Source organism: Antrostomus carolinensis, unplaced genomic scaffold, assembly GCF_000700745.2.
Source record: "Antrostomus carolinensis isolate BGI_N321 unplaced genomic scaffold, ASM70074v2 scaffold37042, whole genome shotgun sequence".
NCBI classification, from domain to species: domain Eukaryota; kingdom Metazoa; phylum Chordata; class Aves; order Caprimulgiformes; family Caprimulgidae; genus Antrostomus; species Antrostomus carolinensis.
In genome coordinates this window covers 1-12500 of record NW_010298286.1, presented here as the reverse complement: position 1 = coordinate 12500, position 12500 = coordinate 1, and the positions used below count along the sequence as shown (strand labels likewise).

The following is a 12500-nucleotide window of genomic DNA, read 5'->3' as shown; positions in this document are numbered from 1 at the left end:
AGCAATAGCTAATATAAATCTCACATGTTTGTTTTGTATGTGGTGGGGAAGAACTAACAGCGAGGAAGGCCTCCTTCTCTCTATGTAATTGAAAAATTTTAATATATCTGGTGCTTAGCTGAAGCAGCTTCTGTGGGGGTCTCTTATTTCAGAACTCTGGAAATCTGCACATAGTGGACTCCGGTGCAGTAAATCTCCATCCTTCGTAGTGCTGAATGACAATCCCAAATTGTTTCACTGCTCTGCAACACGCAAGCGGCGATCCTAGCTGTAATGGATTTTCCACTTTCTCGTGCACGCAGACACGCCCCTGCAAAGGGGACATGGCTGAGGAAGGTGACACAGCCTGCCCCTAGCACCCTCTCCAGCAAGGGGCTTGAGGCTCAAGTATTCAGTTTTGAATTGAGGTGCTGTCTGATCCCTCCACACTGAGCTTGGAGATGGTGGGACAATTCTTATGTTTGTGTTCAAATGTTGTTGTTGTTGTAGAGCCTTAAAATCTGACTTTCCTTTTGCTGTAACAATATAGAATTACACTACTGTGTACCTAGAGTCCTTGCTCAGTACCTTTTGTGGCCTGATCTGCTTTCCTTGTACAACTAAGCTACCATCTTCTTCTACACAGATGTGAAGGAAAACAGAGCTGGGCCTTTGGCTGGTGGCTTTAGCCTTTTCTAATGCAAAGCCAGCCAATGATGGTGGAAGGCAACTAAATCTTGTGACCTTAAAGGCAAGGAATGAAAGTCTGGCTGAGGTTTAGATTACCTCGAGGAAACCCATGCATGATGGAGATAGACCTGGAACAGAATGTTTTACAAAGGGAATATTCCTAATTTTCTTAAGTAATCTAGAATTTTAGTAATCAGACTTAACAGAACTGGAGGTTGACTTGAGTCATTCTAACAAGAGCTGATGAGATTGGCCTTGTCCTAATACTTCTCCCAGTGATCACATTAACCAGCATCTCAGACAGCAGAGAAAAAAGGTCGCAACATTAAAAAAAACAAGCACGTATTATGTAGGCAGCACACCTTAAGTGGAAGCAGAAGGTAAAGGGATTTGGAATTAAGTAGGCTTGTTGGTAACCCATGAAATTCAGTAAAATGGAGGGATGTGATTACAAACCTGCATTCATTTTTATGTTACCAAACTGAATTTTTCTACAGAGCACCTTTGAATTCATTAGTTTAGAACTGCTTTTAATTTGGTATTTCCCTTGAGAGCCATTATATTTTTCTGCTGTCAGCCTGATGTTGAGGCAAAAAAGAAAACTGGCAGATGTGGCGTTTTCATCTAGTGTGCTTCATAGTTAAAAACACCATTAACTGCTATGCACAAGCAGAGCATTGCTTTTAATAATCCATCACAACTATTAAGTAGTTTAAATAAACTTAGTTTCAAAGATTGCTACCACGTAGAGCTAACGTATTTTTCTTGTTCATTATAATCCTTCTATGTTACAAAAGGATGAATATGTGTAATTCTTTTTTTTATTTTTTTTTGTAAGACACGCACTTGAAAAGTATTGAAAAAATCTTTAACAAAGAGAATTTTTTTTAAAAATAAATATATAGATGTCTGGCAAAAACAGCATTTCATATTGTTCTTACAGTATTTTATACTTCTACTCCTGATCTGACTATATATAGTTTACAGCCTCATTTACTTTAATGTGCTACCTGAATAACATAATCATAGCAATAACTATGGTATAGGGTTGTAAGGTGCATGAACCACTAATGCTTTCTGACGATTTAAATGACTTGTTCATAAAATGTTCTTTTAATAATAGTGGTAAAGCTTTTAGCACTAGATGTCAAAAATGTGAAGAATATTGGCTTTTTCAAGTGTTATTTCTTTTCTAGCTAAAGTGTGTTTTAATAATAAATAGCACCAAAAGCCAAGGTTATGTGGCTCTCATCTGTACGGCAGGATCCAAGCAGAAGACTCTTACCACGTATGCAAACAGCTTGACCTCTGTCTGCACAGTTATGCAACTTCTCTAATGTGTTTACTATTCCTTTCTTTAGTTTAACAAGATGTTTCTTTTATCAAGAAAGGTCAGTATAACCTGGAGAAAAAAAATAAAATAACATCACAATAGGTGCGATATTAGTCTGTCACTGCTTCGTGAAGCTCTCTCCAGCAAAAAAGGACTATGCTTTTGTATCGTAAATTGGGCAGACTTGTACCACTGAAGACCACCTTTTCCAAAAGGAGGTGTGCTGGGAAGTCAAGCAAAGGCCAGGCATCTCTGCTGGGGTGGGGGGAGAGGTGGGGGGGGGAAATCTCCCCAAAACCCCAGAAAGATTAAAAAAAAAAAAAAGAAAGTGTGGTTTTGTTTTCAGTAAAGCATCTTCAGGAATATATTTCTTTCTATATCTCCAGGTTATTTGGCGTTACAGGAAACTGCGCTGCCTGCAGTAAGCTCATACCTGCTTTTGAGATGGTGATGAGAGCAAAGGACAATGTTTATCACCTGGACTGTTTTGCATGTCAACTTTGTAATCAGAGGTAAGAGAATTTCTTGGGTCTGTTCCATCAGCTAATTGCTAATTCGGCACTGATGTGGGCATACATTCAAGTGAAGAGGAAACATCTCCCAGTGGTGGAAACCCAAGATTGAGAGTATGACCTGGATATTTTTCCTGGGACTGATACAAAACATCTTTCATGACCTTGGTCAGAAAACATTTTGTGCCTCAAATTCCACATAATAAACAAGAATAATGTTACTTCCTCTCTTTCAAAAGGCTGTCAAATGCAGAAGAGCATAGCAGTACTCTTTGTCATTATTACATTAATTTTACTTTAATTCTTCATTTTTATCACACTTCTTTTAAAGTACATTTTAAAGTTTCTTCCTGTTGCCAGAACTGTAATCATTTAAATTTAAAAGATGACGTTCCCACCATTTTTATCTGTAGCAACATTGAACTACTTATGCCATATTTTTATTTTCATATCCTAACTGTAGGTTAGAAAAATCCCAAGGATCCAAACTTCATACTTTGTTCTGAAGCATCACCCATATGGCACAGTTGTAGAATGAATGTCAAAAAACGGTAAAATTGCAACAACTGAACCTTTCCGAGGCGAATACAGCTGAACTTAGAGCAAATACATGCAAAGTGGTGGCCAAATCCTGTCAGAGATTTCACCGAGAGCTCTTTTTCTGACTCCACAAGAGCTGCTAGCAGCTTTGCCAGTGACTTCTCTGAGTCTAGGAAATGAGAGAACTAATTATCGCCATTCCTTAATATACCTATTATGGTTTTTTTTCAGTTATTACATGATCCTATTTAGAGTTTTATAGCATTCATTTTTTTTTTCATTTTCAAGTGGGAAGAAACATGAGATATGCATTTCTAGGGAAGTAACAAAAGATTAGGAAGATAATAGTCTAACAGGCCAAAGTTAGGTACAGCTCTAAATAAGCTTTGCTAACTCACCTTGTCCTACAGTGTATTATTTTGTAACACTGTACTCATTTAAAAATCAAACCTCCCTAAAGAACCATAAAATGTACAGCTGCTAATAAGTGTAGCACACTACAATTACGCTCTTTAAAAAAAAAGCCAAATTGACCTTTTTCATCATGTTGCATGGGAAATTAAAATACCAGGCAAGTAATAACCACTGCTTAAACTATATAGTAATGCAAGGTAATTATAGGTTCTAATGTTATTTAAAGTCCTATATCAATTTGGTCTTGCCACAGAACTAAGAGGCTGTATTCGGAGGAAGGCAGGCAGACCCTCTGGTAGCTTCACCCACTTAAGTAAGACACGCACACTCTTAGGTTTTGTTTCTTAAACCCTTCACATCCCTTTTTTTTTTTTTTTTTTTTTTTTCAAACAATGATTCTAGTATCATTATTATAGTGCCTAATATATTTCTGTTGTTCGCTTCATTTATTACATGCCATAATGGGGCTGCATATCTTTAGTGTTGGTTATGCACAATTAGCACTTAGTTATTGTCTTGTCACTTCAGCCCATACAAGACAAACTTCTTTAATGTAAGAAGTCAGCTAATCTTCATCAGTCAAGCAAAGCAGACAATGTTTGTTACCCTGAGTGCAGAAGATTTTAATCATAGTTAGCACTCTTGGATCTGAGGAAATGAACTTTCCTTTTCTTACCCCCTAAAAGCAAAGATTTTGTGGTTATTTTTAATATGCTTCTTTTACCAGTACAAGTGGGAACTAATGTACAATTTCACTTTGCAGCTAATATACATCATACCATGCCCTAGGGCCACTGATCCCCCTGGAAAGGTGCTGTTAGGTACTTCTGAAACAGAGCTTTCCTGGGATATTTAATATTTCTTAGCCTTTTCATTCCTGAACCTTCAATCTAGTCTCTTATTTGATTTTTACATTGCATGTAGTTTGGGCAAAAGGTTGCTGAAATAGTCTTAGAGGAGTCTTAGGCTGGGAACAAAAGAATTGGTTTACCTAAAATACAGACTAGTTCATCTAGTTAAAACAGAGAGCCGTTCCAGAAGTTTAAAAGACTTTCAAAAAAATCTAAAAAAATAGCCCTATTTTGATTATATTGCAATAGCTCTCATGGAGCCTAATGAAGCAGACAGCCTGTAGGGTACCTTTCTTCCTCACAATTTGGGGCTGGTGGCACTCTGAAGAATTAATTTTGTTGGTTTTTATAATAAATTCTAATCTCATGGATGATCCAATTTAGCTCTTTTGTGGTTCCTATGGCAAAGGATCCCACTGACTACATTCTGTCATTAATAGCTTTAAAGATTTTGTTTTTCATTACTTGTTTAACAATAAGAAATAGAAATGCTAGACACCTGACCCATCACCAGTTTTTGGAGGTTTTTTTATATCTGCTATGAAACCTCTTTTCCTTTTATTTTAAACTGAATAATCTTGTCAGTCATCATGCCATTAGTAATTTCTGTTGCCCTTCTCAGGATCCTTTTTTCTTCCTTTAAGTTAAGCTATTCAAAACCAAACAGCAGATTCCGAGTTTATTTTTCTGCCCCTTTGTATGCAAAATACTGCTCTTGGGCTTTTTTAGATCTGTTCTTCCCTTTCACTCCAGCCACTATCCCTAATGTGGGATTTATTTATTGAAGAGAATATTTTTATTTACAAACACAAATATACCAATGGAGGTAGCAAGGCTCACCAGCGATTGCAAGGCATGTATGTTTGACCTTATTCCCCACCTTCACATTCTCTTCTCCCGTTAAATTTTAAATCCTTTGGGTCATTCTTTATTCTGATACAAGTAGAACATAGCTGAAGTAATACCAGAAAGTATATAATGCCCTGTGTTCAGTTCCATATTTCAGTGATTGGCTACCATTTAGGGTTTTTCCTAAGAGAATATCTGCAATATTCATAGTAGACTAAAATGTTTCTTCAGTTTGCATTACTTTGTCTTTGCCAACACTGAATTTCTTCTGATGTTTTGTGCCTGGTTGTGCCTTCTGATGGTTTCTGCCTTCCCAGCTAGCTAATAATTATATTAACTCATATCACACCAATCCTTGGGACAGCCTGTTCTTCAGACTTGCTATTGCATGGCCCTTATGTTCCTGCCTTTTAAATAGTTCATCCTGGTCAGTGTGAGAGAGGTCTGCCCATTTGTGCCTAGTCCTTTTTCTGAAAGAATCAGTGATTTTTCTGTTTTTATGTACAACTTCACTGTTTTCTTTATTATTTTTGAGTATCTATAACTCACCATCCAGCTCAAGTCTCAGTGTGAACGGTATTTATACCCCCTTGATTTCAAGGGACTTTTGTTCAGGCCATAAACTCAATTTCTGAACTAACTCACAATGTGCCTCTCCCCTTTTATCAGCCTTCTAAAAGCTAGATTTTCAGAGTCAGAAGAAAAACACATTGTCTTACATACTGTATTCTAGGAAGACAGACTGTAGACAGGACTGTAGACAGAGACAGGACTGAAAGAGATCTCCTGAGCCACTGAGCCTAGTCCCCTGGTGTCAAATACACACTGTCTCGTATTTTCCTTTTTAAAAAGCTATTCAGCTCTAGGACCTAATTGCTCCATCCAGGCAGTTTTTGACATCTTTTCCCCATTTTGTCTTGATACTGATGCTTAAAGCTGTAGGGACTTTGTGAATATCAAGCTCTGCTCCTAGCCTAAAGGTTTTAGCATCCTCTTATCTTTCATGTCTCTGTGCAGCTTACTCCTAATTTGAAGATTTTCCATCTCTTAAATACCCACAGAGCTTAGTGACACTCATCTTAATGGTGTGAGTGCTCCCCTTTCTTCTCTGTAAACATATTAAACTTCTCCTCAGAAGCATTTCACTTCACATTGGCAGTAGCCCAAATATAGTTTATTTCTGCAGAAAATTTCAAGGAAGAAAATAAAAAAAATTGAAACCTCTGGAAAAATGAACTTGTAAACAGACACTGCCTTTCACACTTTGTCAGGTTGCATGTGTGTGACTAGCAAAATGGAGTGGAAAATCTTGCGAGTGGGTTCAGCTGTATCTTTGCTTGACACTTTTGACTACAGTGATGATCTCAGTCTGCCTTCGGCTTTCCCACTTTCCAGAGTTTCAGTGTCCTTCCTTTCACTCTCTGTCGGCTGCTTTAGCAGCTTGTTCCATACTTCTGCGATATTTTCTCTCTGCCATCTGAAGTCAGCCTGGGGTATGGTTTAAAACACCCATCTGCTATCACTGAGGAGGGTTTAAATCCACTGTTCTATTCTTCTATTTAAAACAACCTTTATTTTAATAGGAACTGAACTGAAAATGGTTATATACTCATTCAAATCACTGTCCTGATGTAGCTGTAAACACTTACCTCCAGTATAAACTGTAAAATGCCCACACAATGTTGCCTTTGTTCTCTGTCGAGTAGGGGGAAGGGAATGCAATGCCAGGGACATCCTTGTTTCAAACATCAACATTAGATTTTTTTGCATTTTATAAATTTGGAAGACCTGAATACTGCTTATTTTCATTGAGCATTTCTAAATTTAGCATAAAATTGATACATTTTCCATACCTGCTTTAAAAAAAATAGTGAATGAAAAGTTCAGCAAGTTGAGGTTTGTCGTTGTAAGTGGAACCAGGATTCTGTGTGTATGTATACTACATCGTACTGGTAAAAATGTACAAATCCAGGCACAGCTCCCACTTTCCATTTGATAATAAATGAACATTTTGACAGAATTCTAGAATTAGTAAACCATAGGTGTGGACTGATGAACTGTGATGTGAAAAAGTGGCTTTGTTCTCTTAGTGGTGTATATAGATTAACATTAATTTGAATTCTACTGAAAACTCAAAGGAGCTTTAAAAAAAAAAAGAGGAAAGGACGAAGTTACATCACAGTGCACAGAGCAGAGTAGAAGGGTGTGGATGGGGTAAGGCTGAGCTTTCTTTATCCTAGAGGAAATCAATTAAATGCTTACAGATTTTGTTTCTTTCTACAACAACAAAGATCTGATGTTACCAGAGGAAGCACTTCACACACAGCCATCTTTGCTCACAGCAGTATTTATCTCACTTTTTTAAGAAGTCTTGCGTACCTTGACACTCCTGTACATTAGAAAAGATGCCAGAGAGCGGTGAGATCTCCTTAAATATCTGTTCTGAACAATGAAATGGCTATTTCTCAAAATGGAAGTTTTATACTTCTTGTGATTAGTCTAAGCACACCTTCCCCTTCCAAACAAGGTGATAACAGAGGTCATTTTCTCACAGAAATGGCCTTCCTTTTGCTGTTGTAAAATATGACAGGAGTTCTAGGAGGTAGGTTAATTATAATGGTCATTCTACTAATGTCACAGTCATGTCAAAAGTAGTAGTATCAATTTATAGTGGTAAGTCCAATCTGGCATGTTAATGCAGCCTATTGTATATTTCCCCCCGTTCATCTTGCATGCCTATTAAATAAATTGGGTGAGGGTTTTAGGGAAGGCTGAAGACTACCATCTGCCTGCTAGAACAGTAATAGTCTTGCCTCATTATATACTACTAACCCAGTGGCATCTCAATATGCTCCTTGACTCCATTTGATATACGTGCCCAAATTGTGCCCTGATTTATATCCAATGCCAATTCCACAAAAAAACCCAAAAAACAAAAACAACAAAACAAAAAAACCCACAAAACCCCCACTTGCTGGGGGTGAAAGGCTATGCTTGAACCCACCCTTCCATTTTAAAGGTGAGGCAGGCTTAAATCCTAGAGTGTGCAAAACCAATCTGAATAGTTGCAAGAGTTGGGTCTTTGACTTCAGAAGAGGCTAAATCTGCTTTTGACAGTCAGATAAGGTTGAAAGTGTGGATGAACAGAATTTGCCATATTTCAGCCATCCAATTGCCTGGTCTCCTTGTACTTAGAAGCTGGTGTGCCACCTTTAAACGTTTTTCACCTAATGAGTGCATAATTCACACATTTAACACCCAGGGGCACATGCAAGTCTCACTGTCAGTCTTTGCCAATGTGTTTCGCTTGCTGAACTCGCACAATACAAAAACAGTTGCAGAACTTGGACTGCAAGTATCGCAAGTAACAGGTTTCCCCCAAGCACAGAGGATCACCACCCCAGCGTGCAAATGCAGCCCCAGATGAACCTGGAGAGTGTCTTACCACGCAGACAGACCCCCACCCCACAGGTTATCACACAGTCGAGCGTGTCTAGACAAGCCACTGGCAGCCTCTCCGCAAGACAGCTGTACACTTGGAAGGTAGATGATTTGTGGAACTGTGTATGTTTAAAACCATTCATGCATAAAGCTGTCAAAAGCCATGTAGACATAGGTAGAGCATTTCTGGCTCGACATATTAACATAGCAAAAGCAGAAGGCATTGACACTTTTTATTGGGAAAGACATCCTGACTCCCTTGTGTAGCTGGTGTAGTTTAATTCAAACCACGGCACTTCTCTGAGGGTTGAGAAACAAAAATCCTTCAGCCAGGATTTTGATGCAAACGATATTAAAAGAAGTCATATGTGAAAGTATTGCCATACACATGAATTGCACTTCAGCAGTGTATTTTTGATTTACTAAATCAATCTTTTGATTTACTAAAATCAAAAGACTATTTTTAACAAATTAGTCTGCTAAGTTCTGTATTATTGTGGAACACAAAGGGACATTCACAGTTCAGAGTCAGTGCCTTCTGCTGGGAGAGCAGAGGTGGTTGTGTCTCCCCATCCCAGTTGGGAGTCCCCATCAGTAATCCTTGGGCTAATTTTAAGGCACTGGAGTGACTTATATATTGTCACAATACCTAACTTCCCCTTTAGTCCACATTAATCTATATCTTCCTTTAAGAGAAACTAAGAAGGACATTTTTAATTTTTTCTTTTAATGTGACTTCTTTGGGAAAAAAAATTCTACATATTAGCACTACTTAAGACTCTTTTACCTAATCTGGTAAAACGCACAAAAGTATTTTTGTCAGCACTGTTGTTAATGGACAAAAATATAAAGGATGGAAACTAGAGAAACCACCAAAGAACTTGTTTGCTTCAAGAATTCTGCATTTCAACACACTGACTCAAAATACTTTTGTGTTGTTAGTAGCCTAATATACCAGGATTGGAGCGGGAAGGATAGCAGAAACCTGTAAATTCTGTAAAAGAGTCTTGATCATAAATAACTTAAAGATTTTGGGATCATTCCATAATATCTATTTTCAATCATCATCAGCAGCAGGCAGTAATCCTACAGAAAAAAGAAAAAAAAAGTCCACAAATAAACAAACCAATTTTCCTTTAAGATCAGAGCTAATTCTTTTCAATCCACTTTTTTATTACACTATTTTCCCTCTATCTATTTAGCTAGCATAAGGATAAATTTCCAAAGCTACCCAGTTGGAAAATAAATGGGTTCACTCTTTGTCTAGCATTCCAATCTTCACAAATGTAAATCAGTCCAACTGCTACTCATTTAAACCTCCAACTTCACAAAACATTAAAGGACTGCTTTCAATACACAATTTAATCTGTGACAATTCACCAAGATTTCTGCTTGAATATCATTAGAAATTGACTATCTGATAAAGAGACACCACTATCAGAGGTCAGGTGGGTCAACCTGTGTCATTTATGTAGTTTTACTGGGTCAACTACAGCAGGCACCATTATTTGAAGGTTAAATTGTTACAATTAAATACATATACAGCTATTCCCATAGCTACTCCATTGTTAAATCTACCGTAAACAACACAAGCATTTATATCTAACCCTAATTGTGTCCAAGATGTCACCATTTGGAAATTATACATAAAAGGACATTATAATCTGTTACACATTAAGCAATACTTTATGTAGCGAGATCCATAATTAGCTGGTAGAAACTGGTTTCATTTATTCACATCAGTGTTAAGGGGTTCATTTAGGTTACTTTCTTTCATTTTAATTGGAATAATGTGAGCAGTGCCTCCCAATATATTTCATAGCTGGAGAGTTCACTATAAACAAAGTCACGTAACCCTGCCAAGGCAGTCACTAGGGAAACTCTTTTTCTATGCATTGGCCCTATTCACTTGCTCCCTAAGTATCTTTGGGAAGATGAAGATTGGGTTTGTTGTAGGGGGGAAGGGTTGGGGGGTGTCAATGAAGAGGCTTCTTATATTCAAGCACACTGCTTAACTGGGAAATCCTTCCATACTTGTATACTTGAGAGTTTGAAGCCAGCCAGCCAGCCAGCCAGGAGCATTAAGGTTACGTGATTTTCCTACTCATCAGAGAAAAAAAAAAATCAAATGCAATATCTCAGAAGCGTTTTGTAGCAATCAAATCATTCTGATGCACATAATAGTATAACAAGGTAGGTATATGATTCCACAAGAGAGAGAGTAGTTAACTGAGTAAGTAAATTTATCATCAACTCCTACAGGAAAAAAGAAAAAGGTTTCTCTCTATACCTGCCTGTGTGTCTCTAGTTTGCATCACAATATTGGTAAAGTTGTGTGTCTGCTAGGAAAGGTTCTCAGAACCACCAGTTTAAATCAATTCTAGAAATATATCCAACTGGAATACAACAAGAAGTTCTTACCAACACAAACGTACTGTATCTCGGATGAGCTCCATAATGCATACAAACATTTGTTTTCCGTCTGATTTGCATGGAGGCAGGATCTTTATTTTCACTCAACTCAGTAGCCTGGGGTATTTATTCTGTTTTATCTGTGTGCTAGTGACCAGATCCAAAACTCCCACAGTCTTTGGTGGGCTTTGAATGAAGTCTTTGGCTGGGGAAGCAAAAGCGCTTGAATGCACCAGATTTTGTTGAAAACACGGGATTAATTCTGATACCAGAGCAATTCCTCTGCTGGGCTTTCACATATACGTGCACATGTGTCTGCACACGCTGTGACAGACAGCAGAGGTGTGAGCCGCGCGGTCAGTACGACAAAACCATGAACCCTTGGTGTACAATCCTTATGTACAAGATCACACCACATCATTCATCCTGAAACTACCTTTTTTTTTTTTTTTATCCCCTTTATTATTGTAATTTCAGATTTTGCGTTGGAGACAAATTTTTCCTGAAGAACAACATGATTCTGTGCCAGACAGACTATGAGGAGGGTTTAATGAAAGAAGGTTATGCACCCCAGGTTCGCTGATCTGATGCCACATCATTAAGAATACAAAGCACTACGTTCTTTTATCTTTTTTGCTCAACATGTATATAAGAAACGACACAGGAACCTACTGAATAGCATAGATATAGGGAGACAGAATGGTTGTGTGAATAAAAGGCGGACTGCATCTGTATGTAGTGAAAATTGCTCCAGTTCAGAGTTGAATGTCAATTAAAAAGGTACTGTACATACAGCTGGATTCTTTTTTGCTTGCTCTTGGGGTTGGGTTTTTTTTGTTTGTTTGTTTGGGGTTTTTTGGTTTCTTTTTGTGTCATTTGGCATGAGATGTTTATTTTGGACTCTTGTATATAATGTATTGTAATATTTGAAGCACAAATGTAATACAGTTTTATTGTGTTACCATTTGTGTTCCTGTTTGCTTCTTTGTATTGTTGCATTTAGTACAATCAGTGTCTAAACTTACTGTATATTTATGCTTTCTGTATCTACCAGCTATTTTAAATGAGCTGTATCTTTCTAGTAAAAAGAATTAAAGAGCAAATCCCAACCATTATGCTACACTTAGAGCTTAAGAATTATGTTTACATTAAAACTATTTAGAAAAACTAATAACTAGCAGCACCTGCTGCTAACGATGCTATGGTTAAGGGTCTATCAGCACTTCTGTTATAAGCCTCTATTTTTCAGGGGTTAAGCGTCTGCTGTTTAACTGCGTAGATTTTCCTCAAAGAGCACTTTTATTTTACTACAAAATTTTGAAAAACAAATCTGACCGGTTTGGAATATATTATAAAAGGTGCAAAAGTTAATGATTTTGGGTGCTGCTTTTGTGCCCCTTAGGCATTCAAAATGCCTGGATTTTATTTTTAATTTAGCTGGAAATTAAGCCCTAATGCAAACCAGTGCCTCTGGGTATC

The 12500-nt window shown here is 37.6% G+C and overlaps 1 protein-coding gene across 1 annotated transcript in view; it reads left to right on the top strand.

Moving 5' to 3' along the window:
- The window catches only part of LMO3 (LIM domain only 3), a 50250-nt gene extending 38055 nt beyond the window's left edge, over positions 1-12195 (top strand). Inside the window, exons 2-3 of the mRNA XM_010162406.2 lie at positions 2389-2514; positions 11499-12195. Coding sequence (XP_010160708.1) covers positions 2389-2514; positions 11499-11604 — 232 coding nt within the window. The 3' untranslated portion in view covers positions 11605-12195. The remainder of the gene's footprint in view (positions 1-2388; positions 2515-11498) is intronic.
- Positions 12196-12500: the final 305 nt, after the last annotated feature.